Genomic DNA, 25,564 nt, shown 5'->3' on the forward strand with positions numbered 1-25,564 from the left:
GAACCAAACGCCCTAGGTGTTGCAATTTGACTTTCACACTTTTAAGTGTAAATATGTTTGACATTTGTTCACACTTTTAGGTATGAATTTTTTCTTTGCATACATATAAGTGTGAGAAAGTTATAATTTTTCATTTTTTTTTTTATAATTTTACATGTTTATACTTTTTAAACATTTTTAAGTCCAATGATATTATGACATTTCTTCACACTTTTTTAAAGTAAGTGTGAATAAATGAATTTTTTTGCTATAGTGGAGAATGCCATATAGAATTTTGTATGATTTGCCATTATTCCATTATTCTTTTAAATTTAAGTTGCCATGTCATTTTTACTTTATATTGTTTTAAGTAGTCATCATTAAATAAATAAAAAATCTTCTCACATGCTGTTAGAACTTTATTAGATATACAAAAGTTGTGCAAATCTGTAGTAACTTAGGATACTCATGAAAATTTAAATATTATTTGAATTTTATTTTAATAATATATAATAAGTTATGTGAATATTTAATTAATAATTTAGGCATGTTATATTGATAAACTTTGTATATCATTATTTTTGTTCTTTGTTATTTGTTGTTTAAGTATGCATCATCTACCAATATATATATAACAAGGTCCTAAATTTTTTTATGGAGAAACAAGGACCGTTAGATGAGTTCAAACTTTTAATTACAACCCTTAGATCTAAATAATAGTACCATTACCAAATTTAATATTAAGTAAACACAACATTAGTCCATCTACTTTGGATAATTTACACTTTTTTGTTTTTCATCACTAATTTACAGTTTCCACCATTAATATTTAATCACTAATATTAAGAAAACACAATATTAGTCCTTGTATTTGAAATAATTAAATTTTGTATATTTAATAAAGTATGTATATACCTAGGAAGCCATAGATCGATCGATCAGTGTAATGTGTAAACATAATGAACTAATATATATATACTCATGCATGTATGAGTTTATATTGTAACCGTATTATTAAGATATCAAATCGTTTACAATTATATTATATACATTAAAGGTCTTTTAGATTATCCGACTATTATTTAACTAATATAGATAACTATTAATTTATTAATAAAAGAAAAAGCATGTCATTCACTATATATACTAGATATTATATTAAACTCGTATGTTGTGCGGGATAATTGAGAACAAAAATATAAAAAAATAATTGATAGTTACATTATTATTCATAGTTATGGTAATATAAAGAACTATCAGATTACGACTGATAAAAAAAATAAAATTATAATTTATGAATATATTATATACGCTAAGTATAAAGCAAGACTAATGAAACATAAATATTTAAATCATAAAAGTCTTTCTCATGATATATATTTATTAAATATAATATAATAAATACTTTTCAAAAAATAAACATAATATAATAAACAATCTTATTTGATAAAAGATAATTATCATTGAATTAATTAAAAAAAAAGTAATATAATATATATAATCTTTGTACTTATATATAAAATGGAAAATTAAATATTATTGATTAGGATTATGATTAATGATTATGATCAAAATTGTTGATAAAGATTGTACATGGCAACATAGATATAACAATTTAAATGGAAAATATGGCACCTCTTTAAAAATCTAATGTGACAAAAAAACTAAAAATGTCACCTATGAAACTATCATCTCTTAGTTACATAAAGAGATTGAATACATGGTATATAATTATAAACACATAATGAGTTTGAATTTTTCATTGCATGCCTTAAATTTTTTATTAACTTAGTTTAATTTCGTACGCATATTTAAATTTCAATGCAAGAATAATTACCTTTTATATATTGACAAAATATTACAAGAAAAAAAATTAAAAAAACCATTTTTGATGCAAATAAAACTTTACATAACAATACAATTGTATTTTAACATGTTTTATCTATAATTAATAATTATGTTATTCTTAAAACTTATTGTGTTTATTTCACGTATTTATATTGTCTCGCGTTATATACAAAAAATATAGATTTACTTGTATATATACAAAAATACGATTTTCTTAAATAATTATTAACCAACTGAAATATTTTATTTCATTTAATTAACATTTGCTTATATTGTTGATTCTATCAAATTGTAAAACTTATTACTTGACACTTTTTAATAAGTTATTCATTATATGTTTTTCCTAATAAATCTAGAAGTTGAATTATAGGGTCTCTTATAAAATTATATTATGAACTTTCAAATCTTAATTATTGTATTATAATTTGCTTTTACATAAGTTATGTTAATTAAAGTAAATATTAAAAGTTTAAGATTTTAATTTCCTAAATATTTTAGTTTTTAATTTGTTACATAAATCCAATATTTGTTTCAAATATTATTAATATTAATAATAAAATTCAACCATGATTTAAAAAAAATATTTTGAAAATTTCTAAAAATTTAACTATAAGTACATATTTCAAAACCTTAATATATTGATGTGAAATTAATTTTAAAAATTTCAAAAGGTTAACTATAAACACAAAAAGTAAACTTTCAAAAGGTGAGCTACTGCCAAGTTTTTAAACCTTAAGGAAATCCATCAGGGTATAAATCACACTTTCGAAGTTTGTATGAGTGGATAATTAAGAGGGTTTTCAATAATACTGGGTTTCATCTCAGACATGCGTGGTTAAAATGCTAACTAGTTTTGTTTTGTTAAATTTTCTTTATATGTATATTTATATAAACATTAAACTACGTGAAAATTGTAAAAAATGACTAATATAGTTACACTAATTAAAGAGAAGTCAAATCCATATAGAGCTCTTATTTATATTCCGCTAAACAAATATGTTTATATTGAATTTCAAATTATCACTTGACACAATAATTTGACCATCTTTCACATGATACTAATTAATCTATTTTCAACATCTTTTATATATGATTGTCAATGTATGATATTGTGAAACGATAACTTGTCACTAATTAAATATGTTATCTCGCGTATTACTTAATTTATATTTATTTTTAGCCAACAACTTGAGAAGATTTTTTATAATTAATTAAAAACAATTTCAACATATGAAATATTGTCTACAAAAATTTATTTCAAAAGATGAAATACAATATATGTGTTTAATGTTCTATAAGTGTATTCTTTAAATTTTGTTTGTACATGATCAAAAAATTATTTCAACTTATTCATGTTATGAGCTTGCATCATGATCAAAGACATATACTTGAATGTCAAGTACAAGATCACAAGTATGTTTATATTTTAATTATTAACTATCATTCATAATAATATCACATTATGAGTACAACTGATTTAAAAAATAATTTATAATAGAGGAATTATTGTAGCATGTGCCTTGTGGAATGACTATGACAAACAATTACATCAATATGTCTCGGTTAATAATGACAGTAAGGAACTTGTGATTATTGTACATAACTTGCAAAATATAACACTTGAAACTGTATATCTTCAAAATTATAAGTTTTTATAACTTAAATGTATGAAGATCTAATAATAATAATATCGTAAGCTCCGTGTCCAGTGTTGGACACTGGTCTAAAATCTAGTATATACTAAAAGACAACTAATCTAATTTCAATTGACCAATCACAACCCTCAATTTTTTAAAATTAATTAAATCAACACATGTCTAAATTAATTTACATTTTTTGATTTTCCATCACAAATTTACACTTTTAACCCAATTCAAAAATAATTACAGTAAAACCTCTATAAATTAATAATGTTGGGACCGGGATATTTTATTAAATTATCGAGATATTATTATATCGATAAATTAATAAATTATTAATTTAAAGAGGTTCATGTATCACTTTCAAAATTTTCATATCTAATGTACATTCACACATTAAATGACACAAGAGTCCAAAGCAAATTGCTTTCAACGATAAAACTCGTTTCATGAATTCAATCGGCTCAAGTAATTTAAACGATGTAAACTATGAAGAAGATATTCGTGAGCTTGATTACGGGTATGCATTATTAGCACAAAACGGATGTGAATGAGTTGCGGGATTATCCTGGTGAAAATAATGAATTTTATGAGGTTCAAAACATTGAAAAATTGTGATGGATACTGTTCAAAATCTAGTTGATAATGAAGTTGAGGATGATACATTAATTTAGAAATCAATCACTCGGAAATAAGCATTATAAGCGGCTAACAGCTCTTCACACCTTTTGTTGCGACAATGTCTCAACTCTTAAGTGCAATGTAGAAATAGATTTAAAGTAAAAAAAAAAGTGACTATAGATTCATTTTTTACTAAACAATATTAAAATTTTGGAATATTTAAGGAATTATTAACTTATAGTTTTGATGGGACCTATATATTTACCTTGGGGTTTCAAAAAAAACATTATCTTATTATTTTATTGATTGGTGTCTAATTTTGTATTGGTCCCAAGTTGGGACCGGACAAATTATTAGTTTTATAAAGGTTATTAATTTATCGAGTATTAATTTATAAAGGTTCCACTGTAATATATAATACACTTTTTGGTTTTTCATCACTAATTTACACTTTTAACCCAATTCAAAAATAATTAATATAATTTATACTTTTTGATTTTTCATCACTAATTTACACTAACCCAATTCAAAAATATTAATACTTTATTGCATAATGACTTTCTATTATAAATATACCTATAAATTAGTGAGGTTACAACATTTAGATTAATACGAGTTAATATTTATATCAATATTTTTATTTTACATTGTTAATTATAATCAAACTAATTGTAATATTGTTGTTATTAATAGTTGTAATCAAACTATAATTTGGATAACCATTTTTGTTATTATTAATTGTAATCAAACAATAATTAGGATAATCATTGTTATTATTAGTAATTGAAATCAAACTATATCTAACATACAAAATCTTATATTTAACATTCAATATTACATTTTAATATCTCAATTCCTTTTTAAATCTAATTTTTTTATATATGAATTCTTATATTAATAATGTTGTAAAACTCGTGTATTTGACACGGGTCTAAAATCTAGTATATACTAAAAGGCAACTGACCTAATTTCAATTGACCAATCACATCTCTCAATTTCTCAAAATTAGTTAAATCAGCACATGTCTAAGTTAATTTACACTTTTTGATTTTTCATCACCAATTTACACTTTTAAACATTTTCCTTAAAATAATAATTTTATTAAAATAAAATAGATAAAATGTAAAACTTATGTTTATCCCAAATATCCAACAAATTAAATTAAAATATATATATATATATATATATATATATATATATATCTAACCAAATTTGATTACAATTAGTAATTGTAATAAAAATAATTGTAATATTGTTATTTTTAGTAATTGTAATCGGATTATAATTAGGTTAATCAATGTTTTTTTAGTAATTGAATTAAACTATATTTAGGATACAACTTCATCTTTTATAAACTGAATCCTACAAATAAAATTACAACACACAAAATCATTGAAAACCCCACGAACCACCTGTTACTTTTATTGTTTTTAACAATCATAATTAACGAAAATAAAATTATTTTTTTACAAGACATCAATGAAAACTCGGTCAATTGTGTAATAAAAGTTAGGATATTGATTATTTAAAAGAGTTTATATAAAAAAAATTCTGCTACATCATCCACCCTTGATATGATTTAGCATTCAATATTAACATTTGAATATGTCAATTTTTTTTAGATATATTTTTCCATGTGACGTATAAGTTTTTTTTTGTGTGTTCCATATACTAATTCTTATATTGATAATGTTGTAAATCTAGTTTATAACTATTAGGGTGGACGGAGGGCCTTACCACCCCCCATCCCTTCCCCGATTTTGCTTCTCCTCGCCGCTCGCTGCCTAATGCTATGAATGCCTCACCACCCCTCCTTTCTCCTTCCCACCCTTTCTATTTATTTAAGAAATAAATAAGGAAGAAAAGACAAAGAAGAAAAAAAAAAGAAAAAGACAAAATAAGATAGGCATGAAAATCGACACCACCCTCCCCAAATCCCTCCCCACCCTATAGGTACCAGGGGGTCGGCGCGGTGTGCCAACCGGTACCGGACCGGTACCCCTCCCCTCCCCAAGGCGCTCCGTCTACCCTTACAAAAGTTAATTTCAATACTCTCAGGGTTGCTTGGTTTGTGGGTTTTGGAGAAACTTGTGATCATAATGGCTTTGGAAGTAATTCCAGCCCGTTTGTTTATAAGGGATGGATTTTATTTTTTGATAGATATGTAAAGAAATACAAAAATTCGACCAACCAAAATATCAAAGCTACATAAAAAGGATAAGGATTTTAATCCTACATAAAAAGGATAAGGATTTTAATCCATTCGTCCTAAAAACGCTACACTAGGTTTCCTAATAGTAAACCATGAAAAATATCTACTAATAATGGAATCAACATCATTGTAGACATGCCATAAACTGAATCAATGAAGTGAATAACATAGTAACATTCCAAAGTTTTTCTTTAGGTATACAATTTTATCCATATCAATAAATGTTCTTTCATATAAGAATAACCTACCAAAGTTTTTCTTTTAGCAAATCTATTCGGAGAAGTTAATACTTAATAGAGTCGATTTTTTTTTATTTTCAGTTTCACAAAAGAAGATATGAAAACTTTTAATAGACAAACAATTAAACAATGATTGGATGGCACCATCCATGACCCTACCATATATGTACACATAAAATAGCTTGTTTTATGCAACATATAAAGAAGCCATCTATGAGTCATATATCACATAAATTACAAAGAAAAAAAGGTGAATATTTTAATCCTTGCCAACTTCATCTTGTTGGTTGTCTCAACAAACCAACCATGTCACTTAGTTAGTAGTTTGAGTATGTTATTAAACCTACCATGTCACTTAGTAAACTTTTTGCTTTAAAACCTGTCGTTATGAAAATAATAATGGTTCGATATCCATCATTTAAAATCTAAGATTGATAAGATAATTGGTGCAGTTTATAAAAGAAGGGGAATTAGATGTGTAAAGCATCAAACAAACAGAAAACGAACACTCCTAGACACAACTTTTAATTGGAATGAAATCATATTTGAATAAAAGTAAGGCTGTGTTTGATAGCCACTGAATGGTATGGTTCAGTATCTAAGGATGAATCGGTCAGTGTTTATGATGTTTATTTAGGATACTAAATAGAATATGAACTGAACGAATGGTGACAAAGTCTTCTGAATTGTTCCGGCTCCAAAGTGATGCCAAACCATTCAGCATATCCATTTTACCAATATATCCTTTATTATATGTAGAACTCCCTTTTGATTAGAATTCCTTTTTTCTTTTTTTAACACGTAACAAAAATCCAGTCAAACTACAATCATTTGTTTTTCTTCAAAAATTTAATATTTCAAACTGTAGGTGTGAAGTTAATATATTTAATTATTATAATAGATAACAAAATTTTCAATATATACACAATCGGTGAAAGTACGTTGTAAGCAAATTATTATCTATAAAATTATAGTTATTATTATACATATATATAAATATTTCTTTGTGTGTAGTATATATGTAAAAAAACTAGAACACCTTTAACAAAATTATCAGAGTCAGCATGTATACAAAAGGTTAGAATTGTAATTTTCTATCATTCAGAATACTCGTTCAGAACAGATATTAAACAATTTTTTTTATTCAGAACTAAATGCATTCAGCTACCTGGAACCATTCAGACTTTAGAATCATTCAGCACTAAATCATATGGTGTTATCAAACACAGCCTAAGACATTTGTTTTGTAAAGTAAAGAAAGATGATTACTGCAAACACTCTGAATGTGCAACTTAAATAGTTCACAAAGTAGTTGTAACAGAGAATCTTTGTAATACTTTTTGACCTGCATAACGTTTAATTTAACCGGTTAATATCAAATGTATTTCATTTGAAGAGGTAGTTGTGACGATTGATATTCGTACCACAACAATTAATATTTATCACAGATGTGTTTTACTAATTTGTACAATATGTTATAAAAGTTGTACATAGTGATAAATAAATCAACTTTTGTGATACGGATATCAGTTTCCTTCCTTGATTTATACACACCAAACTTTTAAAATTAGCTTTTAAAGTTATATTCATATGATGCATCGTTATAACATCTACATGTAGAATTTGATATTTTACGTCATGAGATCTATTTGTGTAACCCGAAAAAAACAATAATGTCAAAGAGACATCTAGTGCATCTATGCTTTCGATCGGTCATTTAATACGTTGTAATGTAATGTGACGTCTCTATATAATATAAAACTTAAACAAACGCATGTGATTATATAACGAATAATTACAGTGTTAAATCTACTTACTAAGAAATCATTAACGTGAAATACGCCTGAAAAGAATTTGTCTGAGCTCGAACACATATATGTTAAGCTGTATTAAGTTAACTTGTTAATAACAAGTTTTTTTTGTATATCTAAAAAAGCATTCGATGCCCATTAAAAGAAAACTTTATAAACCAAAACCAACATTGTTCGGGAAAAAAAAACCCTACAACAGTCGTTTAGATTAACATGTCATTTTAAAATTTTAAACAAACACACAATCTTAAAAAAACTACAAAGCAAAAAGTGTCGTACTTATGTTCAAAACGAAAGACAAAAGTTGTTACTTTCAAAACCACCTTTAGCTTGCTTTAGAAATGTGATATTATAGATCTTTTGATCTCGCCAGGTCACAGATGTTCATAGATTCATGGTCAAGGTGACAAGGTGGGTGGGTTTTAACCAACTTCAACTCAAAATTGGATAATGTTTTAAATAGTAAGTAGATATTAAAGGACAATATTATATTCTAGATAATCTTAACAAGTCTTGATGCCAAATACCCCCAATTGCCAATATAATGACTCCTGATTCTTGAAAAACAAAGTGAAAGTAGATGGAACATAAAAAGGTGCCCAACTGGCCCTACAACAGCCCAACTTGTCAATCTTCCATATTGTTAATACTTAGGTCATAAGAAACTCAGTAATTGTATATGAGGGCCATGTCCGTTGTTAACGGGTCATGTGAATTGTTATATGTGAAAAAGTCTGCCCAATTTATATGAAATGGACCGCTTTCAAGGTCAACAAGGGACACAAAGTCTTCACTTTTTTTTCGTAAGTAGGTCTCAAGGTACAATAACACTAGCCAAGGTGCAGCTCACACAAGTCGTTACAGAACGTTGCTTCATGTTCACCTTAGCACAAATGATGACAGGATTTTCGAAAGGCAAAATAAACTAGATATTAAATCACCTTAGCACCCAGAAGCTGTGTGTAATACTAAAGGATTACCAGTTACTATGTAAGTATAAAGTTTAGCATAGCCACGTCGTTAAGTAAAAAACTCGACGTCAAGAGACCACCGATAATTGTACCTGCATATAAAGAATGAACGATGTTATAATCATACTTTTCATCGCACAAATTTCTCAGTCTTTAGATGGGTATCCTTCTCTGACCCATTACAATATGTTTGTAGGAAAAGTAGAGCAAGAATATGCTTTTTTTTATATATAAAAAGCAATGTTATCCTACTGGCCGACTGTGAACTATAGAACGAGATGTAAAGCTTTAAACCTGAAAGTCAAAAAAATTGATTCTGCACATTTATAGTTTGAATAGTCCATATCTTTTGATCTTGACATTTCCACTAATAGCAGTAGCTCAATTACCATGGCTTTGCCTAGTGTGCAGATTACACCAATTACATGATATGAACTATGGACTTCTCCCAAAAACATAAGTCAGACAGTGAAAAACATATACTATAATATTCAGAAGTTTTAACATAGCAGGTGACAATACATTCCCATATACTTACGTCTGACATGGGTTATGTTTTATCTATAACTGGTCGAATAGGGGAAATTAACACAAGTAGCTTCACAGAAAAAGCATTGGCAGGGTCAAAAGTTGCTCAAAGTGTACTTTTAATGAAATCTTCAATTGCAACAAAAAATAAGATTTATTATTATATAATGAAATAATATAAGTTCTATCGTACTTGGATACTATATATATTATGTAGAGATTTCAAATTATGTGTAAGAAACACTTCATGTCAACCCAGCCCGTTTTGACCTGTAATTATAACCAACCAATTTGACCAGTTACATATTTCCACCAAATCTGCAATGCCCTTTTGCACCCTCTAGTTAGTAGTGCCATAGTTCATCATAAGTTTTAAGTGTACCCGTGAAGATGGAATGTTTATGTGCAGAAAGTCAGAAACTGTTAGACTATGACAACTGAAAAGTTCAAATATAAAAATAACCATGCAAAATGGTAAGCCCCGAATAGACATTTGATGCAAAAGGAACTACCGTTCAAAAATTTGCTTACCAAAATTGGAAGATAGAAGGAAGCTCTATACTGCCATTTTCATTTCTATTTTCTGGTGAGGATCGTAACCTATGAGTTTAAAATCATCAGCCACGAAAGAATCTATATCCTTTTTCTCAGAATTGATCTTCAAAATCTGCAATCATGTAAAGATGAAAAAAGTATCAACAGTAGTAACTATAACCATATCCTTTTTCCTAAGCCGGCATTGGGTTAACCCACAAATACCGTCTTGTCCGCTTATCAATTATTAATCAATATGTAAAAACTATTACAAATATAATGTCAATAGCAATCTAATTGTAAAGATGGGCTTTATGCCCCTAACAACCCTACTGTCCATTTCCCTTTTGGCTCATTTTTTTTATTATTTGACCCGTTTGAAATAAAGCATGACTCCATGTTACATATTCATAAGCAAATGGGTCAGAACTGCCACATCTAAAAGCTATGTTATACATTATGCTTACAGGAAAAGGTTTAGGAAGCTTCTGAAGCTGGTCCTGCAGAGGTCTGACATGAGTGCTATAGACATGTGCATCTCCAAGAACATGAACAAAATCACCAGGATGAAGATCTGCCCATAAACATACATAGGTAAGATCAAATCCATATGCACACATAATCTTTCGAACATATCAGCATAACAATAGTTAACAAATCTTTTAATACACGCACCACAAACATGAGCAATCATGCAAGTCAGCAGCGCATATGATGCGATGTTAAATGGAACGCCCAGACCCATATCTGCAGATCGCTGATACATTTGACAGGATAACTCTCCTTGATTTACATAAAACTGCAGGGAGAAATAGCTATGAGTTAATTTGAGATCGCTAAAAAAAATACAACGAGCCACCACTATGCAAACCTGTGCAAACATGTGACAAGGAGGAAGTGCCATCTGCTTGAGATCTGAAGGGTTCCAAGCTGAGAGAAGTATCCGACGGTCATCCGGATTGTTTTTTATCTTGTCAATAACATCCAGCAATTGATCAAATCCTTGGCTAGTGTAGTCAGCGTGCATGTTAGTATACCTGTAAATAAAAAGGCTTATAAGTGGGTATAAAGCTTTTATTCAAAATTAATACTCATTAACTTAATGTAACAACCTTGCACCAAAGTGTCTCCACTGAAATCCATATACTGGTCCCAGATCACCTTCTTCTCGATCCACCAAGCCAATACTGTTGTATAAACGAAAGATAAAATAAGATTAAAAGTCAACAAATGATTAAAAGAAGACTTTCTTACTAATAACAGAAGATAAGAAGCCTTGAACTTGCCTGTCCAGATAGCTTCTGGATGCATTACCATCCCATATATGAATGCCCTTATCTTGTAGAACCTGACAGTGATATAAATGAATAATTAAAAGAAATTCTCAAGCAGCTGTACACAAATACATTACTTATGTCCATATATATGGTGGTGAGATTTCAAATTTTTACTATCTTGGATTTGATATGAAAACTATCCAATTTTGTTTAAGAAAGAACAGCATGTTTATTTGGACTTCCATAAATTAATTGCAAACATGCAAAAAGGTAGTTCATGTTTATTAAAAAGACAACAAGATGCACGAAAAATACTATACGTCTATATGCCCAATTGCCCATGACATGACTACCATGTACAAAACAAATAACAATAAGCTAAACTGCTTTCCGGTAATAGATGGCGTGAGTTTTGGACTACAAGTTAACAATATTATGGGAATGGCACATAAATAGTATACACAACGATTTCTTCAAACGTTTCATTTTAATTATAAAAAAGGCATTTCTTCAGTATGTACGCAACTCTGGAAGGATTTAAGTTGCAACTGACAAGTGAAATAGGTGAAAAAATGTTCAACAAACAAGAAGACTACCTTGGCACTTGTTGACCCACTGATGAACCACAAAAGTTCTTCAACAACTCCACGCCAAAATACTCTCTGTAGACAAAAATAATAATGTATGTCACTGAATAATGCAGAATATAAATAAACACTTTTGGTCATAAGTAATTAAGTATCCCCAAAACCAGCTAGCTATCCATAATTTTGAGTTACGACATTTAAAAAATATATGAAAAAATGCACATACCTTGGTTGTAAGGAGTGGAAAAGACTTCCTTAGATTAAAGCGCATCTGTTCAAAGTAAAATATACGATTACATATATACATAAGCTAACTTGAATCATCCGTTGACAAGTATAAATTGGTATAACCATTCGCCATAATAAAGGTTGTAAGTACCTGGCAACCAAATTTTGACAACGTACCAGTCCCGGTACGGTCACCCTTCAAAGCACCGTTAGAAATAATGTCTTCCACCAGTTTCAGGTAAAGGTACTCCTCATGCTTCTCAAATATCTTCTTTGGAAGAAAAGAAAACATCCTTGCATCATAACTCGCTGAGTCCGATCCACCATCAGACAACATGCCATTAGTCTTAGTGGGGGAATCATCTGCAGAATTCCTCACACGTACATAAGTAGTGAAACAATGGCGTATTCCATTCTCCACTACTGGGAATGACGAGTACCATGGCTGGAATTCTGAAGTGTCGATAGCAGGGATGAAAGTGTCACAATCAATGTCTGCTTCAAGTTCAGTAATGTGGATAGCATCACAGCCAGGACTATTAAGCGACTCCCTACAATTTATATAGTAGTTAAGTACAGACGCAGTACCAAGAAATTTCAATGCTAAATGTAGCAATATGGTCAGGATGACAACAGGTCTCAAAATTCCAGGTCAGCACAATTATTTAGGCAAAGGTCATAACCAATTTTTTCAAAATTTCACATCTCATGTAACTTTTTTTTTTTGCAAAGTAAGTTTCGATTCAAACGTGTTGGAGGCAATTTTAACCAAATTGTTTTGGACCTTCAACCCCCTCCTCATGGAATGAGAACCCCAAGGTTCAAACCCCAGACCTTGGGTAAACTCACCCCCGATTACAATAATCATACTCTTTCAATATAATAATCTCATACTCTGAATGAAAAGCCTTAATATATTCTATGAATTGAACGCTCACTCTTTGGGAAGTTTTGACCTGCTTCCTTTTACGCTACCCATTCATAAGTACATTGGATAAAATTTGCCACCGCTATTCAAAATAAAATATATTTGAAAAAAAATTTGTACAGACCTTAGGATCTCACCGCCACCAATAAGAAACACCCTCTCAATAGACAGACAATAGGGAGACGAGGCCAGTAATTCCAAAGCAGAGATCATGCTCCCACACATTAAAACATTTTCAGCAGTTGCAATATCAAAGCTCCCTGAACGGGTTAGAACAACATTAAGCCGCCCAGGCAGGGGCCGATACTCTAGAGGTATGCCTTCCCATGTTTTCCTTCCCATTATAACTGCATTTTTCTTTCCTGGATCTGATGTAGTCATGGTGACATCCTTGAAAAATTTGAGGTCGGAAGGCAAACTCCAAGGCAACTTCCCATCCTTGCCAATACCCATAGTTCGGGTAGCAGCAACTACAACTTGATACGTCCTTTTAGGGTCAGGAAGAGGTGTGCTGACAGTGCCATTGCACGCACCCACAAGAGTTTCGCCCGCCATCAGTAGATTACAAGTCTAGCATAGACTTAAAAAGAATCAGTAACAAGAAAGATCATAAAGCCAGCATTCTCTGTATAGAAAAGACATGCCAATGAGAAACTAATAAACTTGTTTACTAATTCCTTTCATAACCATATCCAAACACCCTAATTAAACACATTCTATTATCTCAACAAATGGAGAACAATACAGTGAATCAGCAACAATTATCAGCATATAAACACAAACAAGGTGAGCTTATTAGTTCTTGATAAATAATCACGTAACCGAAAAGGAAAGCACTATCTCTATAGCCACCAAGGGTCATCAAAGTGGTCATCGACATTGAGATAAATATAGCGGAATTATCTGTCCAAGTTCAAACCTTTGCTAGTAAAATAATGTAAAAAAAGACAACCCTTGAAAGACGACACAAGTCTCCCCTTCATAGAGCTTTACCGTGCTCAAATTTGTGTTACACTAGACTCAGACCTCATGAATTATTAAGCCAAAGGCCAAAGGCCAAACGCCACGATTACTAAATAAAATTACATTATCTCTATTCTACATATAGAGACCACAATGACCCTTGCACAAAGTTTGAAAATCGAATCACATAATATAGCCTTAAGATTTCAGGTAAAAGGGTTTGCCCTGGTTACGACTCGCATTATTAACAATTTAACATAAATACATCGTTAATCTTCGACAAAACACACACTACATTACTAAAAGCATCCATCAAGAACCAGTTACCTAATACAAAGTTGCAATGTCAGAAGACTTTATACAAACAAAATGTTTGTATAAACACTTTAAAGCATCTCAGTGAAGCAACAAAATATATAAGAAATATTATCTTTCATTACAACATAACTTAAAAAAACAATTTAATATAACAATATGCCCAAACACCACAATACATTATTATTATTATTATTATTATTATTATTATTATTATTATTATTACTATTATTATTATTATTATTATTATTATTATTTATATATATATAAAAAAAATATAAATACAGATAACACACATCATTATCCAAATCAAGCTATACTGATAATAAATAATACAATTGCAAAATAAACTGATTTTAAGCCTTATCAACATTATTATAATATTAATAACAATAAATAATAAATGGAGCTATAATATAACTTTACTAATAACATTGAAGTCTAAATTATTTTACTGCAGTAAAAAAAAATACACATATTATATATATATATATATATATATATATATATATATATAATTGAAAATTTGACTACATTATGATGGAAATTAGTAAGAGGAAAGAAAATAAAAGTGAAAATAAGAGCAATCGGAATGAAGAAATTACCGATCGGTGAAGGAAGCGTAAAATGTACGGAATAATGGTGTTGAATTTTGTGAAGTCCTTTTCAAGTAGTAATTTTGGATGGAAGGAAGACGAAATTGGGAAAAATCGGGTAGCGGAAAAAGCGGTATTTATAAAACTAAAGAAAGAGAGAGGGTTTAGGGGGGAATTTTGGGACAAAGGGCGGAAATTATTATTAAAAGAAAAAAAAAAAGAAATAGATAGAATAAAATGAAAAAAATAGAGATGTGTGTGTTTGTGTGTGATGGTGACTTGGTGAGTTTACAAGTTCTTGGAGTATATATATATTTTTTTTAATTTTGTAATCACCCAAGTATCAATTAATTTGTTTTTAAAGTCGGTCTGGGTTTTGATTTTGGGTGTATGTTTGAAATGAATCTGTAGATTACGCCGATCTTTAAACTGTTTGGTTCCTCAATTTTAATTTAATTTGTGATTTTTATTTAAAGATTGGTTGAATATAAGTTGAACCTGAGTTTGAAATATTCGGTTGTGTTGATTGGGTTGGTCTTTGGGTTATTTGGTTCCTCGGAATTAGATTTATACTCCCTCCGTCCCATTAGAAGTGTCCTACTTTGAATATTCAAAGTCTTTATTTATAAACTTTGACCTTAAATATATTTTGTTGTGTTATATAAAACTTGATAAAAGTTATACCATTAGAAAACACGTCTAAAACACAATCAATTTATATAACTTTTATCAAATGTTATCTAACACAAATAAAATTATTTAAGGTCAAAGTTATAAATGTTAGACTTTAAAAATTCAAAACACGACACTTTTAATAGGACGAAGGGAGTAGTTTTTATTTGAAGATCAGTTAAATCTGAGTCGAATTTGAATTTTTTTTATTTTATATTAACTAATACATTAACACTTGAACTATATAAAGTTAAAGAATCAAAAGAGAAAGCGATAACTACATTATGTGTTATACAAACTCAAACTATGAAAGTTTTGTGATATGAGAGTTTTATTAGAGTTTTGGTGAAAGCTTGTCAACAACCAAATATAGAGTACTCTTTTGTAAGCTATTACAATGTGATGCACATCTACATGTAATGAAACACATTCCCACATAAACTATCTCTGGAGACAAAATTGATTATTGAAACATCAATATCGAGTTTTAAAAGTGCAAATATAACATTTGTGTAGGACAAAAATGCTTCATTCTTAGATTTGGGATGAATTACAAATGATTTATTTTGGGAGACGTAATATATAATTTTTCTTTAAACAGTAAATTTGGGCTCAGCAACATGCCTCTTCATATACCCAACTACAATTCTAGAAAAAACTTATACTAGGAAAACTCATGGCTCCATTCCTGAAAACATTTTGCTTACACCAGGATTTGAACCCAAAACTTCTTGATCTCAGGCTCCATCATATATCAATTCATCTATTTATGATTGGTGGGAGCCGTAATATATGAGACAACATATTATTATAAACCCAAAAAAGCTAAAAGGTCTTAACTTATATTCATCATTTCATTCTATAAGATATAGATATTTTTTAGAAGTTGAGTTCACGCTCATTGTTATACACTACAAGTATTATTATTACGTTAGTAAAGTTGGTTTAACTTTATCAAATTGACACGATTGATTTGTTAGGTACAATTATTGTAAGTTGTGCCTCATCTTCAAAGAAATAGGACCCAAAGAGCATCTAAGGACTTTATAATTGTATTTGGACCAGAGAGGACTAGAAATAGAATGAAGGACTATTGAAGTAACCACTTAAAGTAATATGACCTCCAAAAGTCTCTACATGCCCAATCCGGCAATCCACACACCATTGATACATATCCTTCAACTTTACATATGGGTCATGAAAGTTTCATCCTACCAAAAATGTTAGTATATAGCCTCATAATGTTTTACATAATCTTTTCATACAAAAGTCGGATGGAGTTTTAATTTATGTACTAGATCACCCATGTTTTAACTTCATTTACACGTAAAACGTCATAAAAATTCATATGAATTTATATATATATATATATATATATATATATATATTTGCTAAAAACATATAAAATCACATATTTAGTTTATATATTTATTTATTCACATGTACCATCAAATATGTTTACCAAGTTATATTTAAATATTCATATTTGTAACAACTTTTTGTTCTCATGAGTTTTTATATGTGAACGAACTTAAGAAACGTGTGATCTAAAACTTTCACGTCCTGTGTCATATATATTTTGGACTTTTTTTTTTTTCCTTTTTTAAATACTCTTGAAGACCTCCTAAGCCTGATTGTCTAAAGTGCATTATAGTTTAGAATTGCTTATATAGTCTAAATGTATCATGTATATGGTTGCTATATGATGATGTACCATCACTAATTCTCCGGATTACATACATTGATTAAAGACTAAAACCTTCACGAAGGTGAGGTCCGGAGCTTAAGTTACAATAGTCTTAACCGCAGCCTTCGATTTCCAGTTACGAAAGCTGCGGTCAGCCAACAGACAAACAGTACAGTTTAGAAGGTGCATTAGTACGTACGACTTATACTCGTACCTTTAGACCAAAGATTAAGATACAGCTGTCCAATGATAACGGCTACATGTTTAACGTTATCGTTAGCCTCCAACTTCTGGATCCTTCACAAGAGAGCTATAAATACCCCTCATAGGATCTGCCTAAAACACTAATGCAATATACACACACATATTCTTATATTTTACACTTGGTGGCGTGAAGCTACATGTTCTTCACACCATTAGGGAACCGCCAACAAGTACAAAATCATCTCTTAACACTCTATTAAGAATCCATTAGCATTTTCTCATACAAGATAACTTTACCCTTAAACAAGTGGCGCCATCCGCGATAAAACAATCATAATCTTGTACGAAAATGGCTGAGGACGGTGACCCACGGTCACCCCCAGGTTTCGAAACGTCAAGAACAACACCACTGGCTCCTCCGACTCCGCCAAACAGCCGGAGGAGCTCGCACCACTTCTAAGAGAGTACCTCAGACAAATCGATATGCAAAGTGTACGGATGAGACTCACATACTCAGATGAGACGGAAGAGACGGAAGAAGATTTTGAAGCAGAGACACCGTCTACAGAGCCTCCGGAAGCAGATCAAGAGCAAGAGTCCACTTTGATGAGGCCCCAAGAAGAAGTTTCAACTACCAAAGTGAAGAACATCAAACAAGTCCAAACCTTCCGCCCATGGCAGAAGAGTACGTCCGTACGACAGGCCAAAGATACAACTATAATTATCATGCTTATAACAATCCACCCATGCAGTATAACCGTTATTCAAACACAAACTCTCAGCAATACTTCACACTGCAGCCTACCAGAGGGTCGCGGAACATGCAAAACATTTCTCCACTCCGCAACCTACCAATTTCACCCTCCTAACACTACCAGGTACGCTCCGCACCCTCCGGGGTGGTTCCCAAGCGAAGACGACATGGTAGTACAAACAGAGCCAGGACCCTTCGTGCAATGGATCGAAGACTACCCACTGCCAGAGGGAGGCTTGCCAAAAGGAATAGAGATGTATGATGGGAAAGAGGATCCGGACAACCATTTGAAACACTTCAATGGGATGATCCAGATGCAGAGGTGGAATGCTCCAATAGCTTGCCATATGTTTGCTCTCACTTTAAAAGATTTGGCACGCGTTTGGCTAGATGCATAGCCAGAAGGAAGCATAACAAGTTTTGAAGATCTTAAAACTAAGTTCCGCTCTCACTTTAGTCAGCAGCGAAAATACAAGAAGATGAACTTGGAAGCTCATAACATAAAAAGAAGAGAAAACGAAAGCATCCGCCAATTTATAACTCGCTACACAGATGAAACGGCGTTGATGAAAGGCCTCAGTGAAAACCAAAAAATATCAGGTTTCGATCATGGGTTACGCTTCCAACCTCTTGTAGAGTTCCTTTTCTATGGACCTACCACAAGAGTATACGGTGTTGATGGACAAGACTTACACTTTCCTAGTAGGATAAGAAACAGTGGGCGGAGTCACAGGGCCAGGCTACGACAAAGACCCTGACAGAAATAGAAGAAACAGGAACTCTCGACACGAAAGGTTCTGAACGCTCCATTCAACAGGCCACAAGGAAGAGCCTCCGGAAGCCACTCTACTTTCCAGCATCCCCCAAAAAATGCCCAGGATATTTTAGCAACAGAGAAGGCTCCGACAAGGGGTAACATGCGAAACAAAGATATGACTAAGTTTTGTTAATTTCATTACCGTTATGGTCACGAGACAAATGAGTGCAAAGTCTTCAAGAACAAAGTAGAAGAAGCGATGAAATCAGGAAAATACTCAATGCTACTGAAAGGCATCAAGGAACCAGGGCCAAGACAAAAGACATGGTAAAAATCCAATAATTGAGGCTCCGGAGGCAAAAGCAGAACCATTGGAGGAGATAATGGCAACAGTGTTTCCGGAATGTCAGATAACAGAGAGACAAATGATCATAACTGAAGCCTGGAAAAAGGTGGCTATAAGTCTCCCTCCGATAAAAGATAAAGAAGCATGCGAAGCTCCAATCATAATCAGAGCCATTGTGGGAAGCCACCCAGTGAAAAGAATCCATCTAGACACTAGAAGCGGGTGTGAAATAATGTATGAGCATTGTTTTTTAAAGCTGAAAGCCACATTAAGAAAGAAAAGGAAGGACAACATAAGTCCCTTAGTAGGTTTTTTGAATGAAAGAACATGGTCACTAGGAGAGGTTACGTTGAATGTTACTGTTGGAGAGGTTCCACGGACAAGGTCCGAAATGCTAACATTCGTAATAGTGCGAGCGGAATCACCGTATAATATCATACTTGGTCGCCCAGCAATGAGAAAACTAGGTATGGTACCATCCCCAATCCATGCAATAGTGAAATTCCCAACTCCAAGAGGGATAGGTTTTGTCAAAACCGAACCCCGTCCGGAGGTGCAATGTTCTCATATAAGGGCTTCGGAATCCGGAGAGTGTTCGAAGAAGAACGGAAATCTTGAAGCTGAAACAGAAAAGTTGTTCATCGATAACAAGTACCCAGATCAGCACGTGATGATTGGTAGACAATTACCAACTGAATACAATAGGAAACTTAAAGAAGTGCTTGAAAAGAATAAAGATGTTTTTCCTTGGACACCCGCAGACATGACGGGCGTCCCAAGAGAACTGAAGATAAACGGTGAAATATTTGATACACAACATCGCTTAAACGCAAGAAAACATCTGGAGCCTATCAAACAGAAATGTTGGAGCCTGGTTCCAGACCGAAACAAGGCTGCAAAAGAACAAGTGGAAGACTTAGTAAAAATCGGCATTCTCAGAGAGGTTAAGTATCAAAGCTGGGTAGCCAACCCTGTAATGGTTAAAAAACATGATGGAGGTTGGAGAATATGTGTCGATTTCACCGACATCAACAAAGCCTGCCCCAAAGATGTTATCCGCTCCCAGAAATTGATTGGAAGGTTGAATCCCTCGTGGGCTTCTGATATGTCGTATTTTATGCCCATTTCCCATAGCTTAAGTAGTTGATTATTGATGTTTAAGAGTCGTTTTCGTATACATTTGGTGCGTTTATGGTATTTGTTAGTGTTTCAGGTTGATAATAGGTACCTAAGCGATAATCTGAAGAAAATGAAGTTTCTGGAGTAAAACGAGTGTTTACGGACGTTTTACGAGGCAAGAGAGTGAAGATTAGAAGAAAGTCAAAGAAAGTCAATACTGGTCAACGAGCACTACGGCGCAGGCTCATGGTGCGTCGCAGTAATATTTGTCGAGGATAAAACTGCTTCGCAGTCCCCTGAAACTGCGACGCAGTTAGACCATATACGCCAAAAGACCAGTCAAGGAAGTCAAAGTCAATAGAAGTCAAATGGGAAGACTGCGACGCAATTTGGCGCCGAATCTGCATAATTTTGGATCATATAAATAGCTTGCAAAAACATTCTAAAAACCCTAACTTCACTTTCTAGACGATTTTTGAGTATTTTTCAAGGGTTTTTCTTGTATTCAATCATTTTGAAGGATCTCAAGCTGGATTGGAATCATTCCGTTATTCGTTTTCAATTCCTTGTATTCGGTAACAATGAATTCTCTATATTTGATTCGTTATTCGTATTTCAATATGAGTGGCTAATCGCCTTTTCATCCATCTTGATGATATGAGACAATATGTAAGGATTGCACAATATTTTATAATTTAAGTGATTTGATTTAACGTTGTGTCGTGATCTTAATCTATTAATTCTTTGTTATTTAATTATTAATTGCGGATAATTTTTATACAAGCTTAGTGGTAACTAGGTTGTGTAGGAGTTATTTTGATCGCTTGGTTAGAAGCGACTTGTTCTATGACGGGTACGGTAGAAGGGAATTAATAATTAATAAGGATTAACGGGTTGATGGTTGGGTACAATCAGTAGACACAATTGTTATCTGAAATGACCAAAACCATTGTTGAACTAGAGAAGTTATAAAAAGGTGTCTCGGGGTACCGGTCTTAATAATGGAACTAGTTTATACAAGAGAGTCAAATAAGTTGTTAACTTGACGGGTACGGGGTTGGCGATCAATTTGAGTCTCGGTTATTTAATCAACTAAATTGAATTTGAACTTCATCAAATGTGCAATCTTAACATGTTGTCGAGCGAAATCAAGATGGGTGACCTTTAAACTATTGTTTAAAACAACAAAATCTTCTTTCAATTAATCTTGAGGGATTACTAACAAATTTCACTGACTTTGCAACGTGGTAATTCGGCCACAAAACCCCCATTTTCTTGAATCACTTAATTTTGACAATTACTTACAAAAGTCCTTGTGAACGATCTCGGCTTACCAATTTTTACTATACTGCATGCGATCAGGTACACTGCCTGTGAGTGTGTAGTGGTCAGTATTTCGGTAAATCGTGTTTATAAATTTTATTACTAGATTTCACACATCAGCTTCCGACTGAAATGTTTCTTAGATGCTTACAAGGGCTACCACCAAATTCAAATGCATCCGGACGATGAAGACAAGACAACCTTCTACACGTTCGAGGGAATTTTTTGCTACAGGAAGATGCCTTTTGGTCTCAAAAACGCCAGAGCGACATATCAAAGGCTGGTGGATAAAGCCTTTGGAGGACAGATTGGAAGAAATTTAGAGGCTTATGTGGATGACATGGTAATCAAGAGTATAAATGAAGAAGATATGTTCTTAGATATCGAAGAAACGTTCAAGACCCTCCGGTCCATCAACATGAAGTTGAATCCTAAGAAATGTTCTTTTGGAGTAGAAGAGGGCCAATTTTTGGGGCATGTAATTACAAAGGAAGTATTTCGAGCAGACCCAAAAAAAATTCAAAGACATTCAAAGCATGAAGCCTCCGCAGGCTCTCAAAGAGGTCCAGAGCCTCAATGGCAAGCTCGCAGCCCTTCACCGTTTTTTATCCAAGTCAGCTGATAGATCCTTACCGTTTTTTCACACACTTAAAGGTTGTTTGGAGAAACAAAATTTCAGATGGACGGAAGAGGCACAACAAGCTTTCGCAGAGCTGAAAGACTACTTATGTCAATTACCAACAATGACAGCCCCGACACCTGGTGAGACTCTCCAGATGTATATAGCACCCTCCGGCGAGACTATAAGTGCAATATTAATAGCAAATAAAAAAGGGGTTCAACAGCCAATATACTATGTGAGCAGGGTCCTGCAGGCTCCGGAAACAAGGTAACCTGAAATTGAGAAACTAACCCTTGTCTTAGTACATCCAGCCCGGAGGCTCCGGCTCTACTTCCAAGCACATCCCATCCAGATCTTAACAGACAAGCCCATCAAGAAAGTCCTGACAAGACCGTAGGTTTCAAGGAGATTAGCAAAATGGGCAGTTGAACTAGGAGAACATGAGATTGAGTTCAAGCCTAGAAGTGCAATCAAGGGCCAAATATTAGCAGACTTTCTTGCAGAAGTACCATTAATGGAATCAAAAAATAAAAGAAAAGCAGTGGAAGAAACAAAAGCGCAAAATCCGGAGGAGAAGTCCAACCCAGGTGCATGGAAACTCTTCACTGACGGAGCCTCTAGTTCAGACGACTCCAGCGCAGACCTCATCCTAACAAATCCGGATGGCCAAGAGTTCACCTACGCCCTCCGATTCGATTTCAAAGCTTCAAACAACGCTGCAGAATATGAAGCACTACTAGCAGGTCTACGGATTGCAAAGCAAATGAAAGTAGAACATATTCATGCTTACATAGACTCCCAGATTGTGGCTTTTCAAGTATATGGAACGTATGAGGCTAAAGAACCATCAATGAAGAAATACCTGGAAAAAGTTAGGCAGATAAGACAAAGCTTCAGAATACATAATGTTAGCCGGAGCCGAAACAAAATTGCATATGCTTTGAGCAAATTAACCTCCACCTCCTTCGCCCATTTAACCAAAGAAGTCCTTGTTGAAATTTTGCAAAAAAGCTCTATTGATGAGGAAATTATTGTGGCTCCCGTAGAGGAAGAAGGGAAAACTTGGATGACACCAATCATTGAATATCTGACAAGTGAACTGCTGCCCCCAAGCAAGGATGAGGCAAGAAAGATTAGAATCAAGGCTCCACAATACACTCTCCGAGATGAAGGCCTCTACCGGAAGTCGTACTTAGGCCCATTGTTAAGATGTGTTGGCCCGAACCAAGCAAAGGCAGTTATTCAAGAAGTGCATCAAGGCTGCTGCGGAGCCTATGCTGGTCCAAGAACTGTGGTGGCCAAAATCACCAAAATGGGGTACTATTGGCCATCTATGCACAATGATACTCTAAAAGAAATACAATCTTATGACTCATGTCAAATTCATGCTGTGGTCCCGAAGGCTCCGAAGAGCAAACTGATCCCGGTAACAGTCGCATGGCCCTTTTCCAAATGGGGTATTGACATCGCCGGACCTTTCCTACAGGCTCCGGGGCGTGTTAAATTCCTGGTCGTAGCTGTTGATTATTTCACAAAATGGGTGGAAGCTAAGCCTTTAGCCACCATTTCAGGAAAGCAGATAGAAAAATTCGCATGGGAACAAATAGTAACAAGATTCGGAATTCCGCAAGTCATAGTTAGCGACAATGGAAAACAATTCAGCCATGGAATCTTTCCTCAATTTTGTAATAACTTAGAAATCCAACAACGTTTCACATCCGCAGCCCACCCCAGGCAAACAGACATGTCCAAGCCATGAACAGGCAAATTGTGCAAGGAATCAAGACAACGCTGGGGAGATGCCAAAATGGGTGGTTAGATGAGCTGCACCAGGTGCTATGGGCCTTACGCACAACTCCAAAAACAAGCAATGGAGAGACCCCTTTTAGCCTTGTATATGGATCTGAAGCCATGATCCCAACTGAAGCAACTGTACCAACTATCCGCAGGTTTAACACAGAAAATGAAAACGAAGAACAACTCCGCCAAAATCTGGAGCTACTGGAAGAAAGGAGAGAAGTGGCCTCTATCAGAGAGGCAGCTTACAAGAAACAGATGAAAAAAGATTATGACCAAAGAGTGAAGAAAGAAACATTTTTGCATGGAGACTACGTCTTTCGAAACAATGATGCAAGAAAGACAGAAAAGGTTAGGAAGCTGGGACCTTAATGGGAAGGCCTGTATCAAGTGACAGAAGCATGCCGCAATGGATCCTATAAACTTGTCACGCTCCATGATGAAAGCCTTCTGCGAACATGGAATGGCTCACAATTGAAAAAATGTTATCTGTAATAATTTTCTTTTTCCATGTAAATAGGTTGCGGCCAAATGAATCAGTTAAAACATGCTAAGGCCAACCACGGCCTATGCAGTTCAACACTTATGGAAAACTTTACAGGGAAACCTTAGAAATTTTTCTAAGTATTCAGATAAAGCACGCTACGGCCACTCGGAGCCTATGCCGTGCAATACTCACAAAACTTGTGAAAGGAAACCTTAGAAATCTTTCTAAGTATTCAGATAAAGCACGCTACGGCCACTCGGAGCCTACGCCGTGCAATACTCACAAAACTTGTGAAAAGAAACCTTAGAAATTTTTCTAGGTATTCAGATAAAGCACACTACGGCCATTCGGAGCCTACGCCGTGCAATACTTACAAAATTTGTACAAGTAAACCTCATAAAATCTTCCTAAGTGTTCATGAAAAGATAAAATACGCTACGGCTTATCGGAACATATGCAATGTAATAATCATATATATATTTCCTCTAAGTAACATAAACAAAGCACGCTACGACTAAC

General features: G+C 33.1%; 2 protein-coding genes across 3 annotated transcripts; one reads left to right on the forward strand and one right to left on the reverse strand.

Moving 5' to 3' along the window:
- Window positions 1–8,883: 8,883 nt before the first annotated feature.
- Window positions 8,884–15,424, reverse strand: LOC122599620 (bifunctional dihydrofolate reductase-thymidylate synthase 1-like). Of its 2 annotated transcripts, none has more exons than XM_043772155.1 (12): window positions 15,287–15,424; window positions 13,528–13,973; window positions 12,627–13,026; window positions 12,474–12,518; window positions 12,257–12,322; window positions 11,670–11,731; window positions 11,496–11,570; window positions 11,255–11,420; window positions 11,059–11,182; window positions 10,851–10,957; window positions 10,381–10,516; window positions 8,884–9,413 (listed from the first exon to the last, which is right to left on the reverse strand). In XM_043772155.1, the coding sequence occupies exons 2-11, from the start codon at window positions 13,956–13,958 to the stop codon at window positions 10,406–10,408; spliced, it is 1,587 nt and encodes a 528-aa protein (XP_043628090.1). In that variant the 5' UTR covers window positions 13,959–13,973; window positions 15,287–15,424; the 3' UTR covers window positions 8,884–9,413; window positions 10,381–10,405. The 2 variants fall into 2 exon arrangements, with proteins under 2 accessions (XP_043628090.1, XP_043628091.1); XM_043772156.1 differs by having other exon boundaries at window positions 13,528–14,028.
- A 3,649-nt stretch (window positions 15,425–19,073) lies between these two features.
- LOC122601489 lies at window positions 19,074–24,520 on the forward strand. Its single transcript, XM_043774244.1, has 6 exons — window positions 19,074–19,259; window positions 19,301–19,506; window positions 19,653–20,807; window positions 22,374–22,617; window positions 22,691–23,028; window positions 23,167–24,520. The coding sequence occupies exons 1-6, from the start codon at window positions 19,074–19,076 to the stop codon at window positions 24,518–24,520; spliced, it is 3,483 nt and encodes a 1,160-aa protein (XP_043630179.1).
- The last annotated feature ends 1,044 nt before the right edge of the window (window positions 24,521–25,564 follow it).

Source organism: Erigeron canadensis, chromosome 5 (assembly GCF_010389155.1).
Source record: "Erigeron canadensis isolate Cc75 chromosome 5, C_canadensis_v1, whole genome shotgun sequence".
In the NCBI taxonomy this organism is placed as follows: domain Eukaryota; kingdom Viridiplantae; phylum Streptophyta; class Magnoliopsida; order Asterales; family Asteraceae; genus Erigeron; species Erigeron canadensis.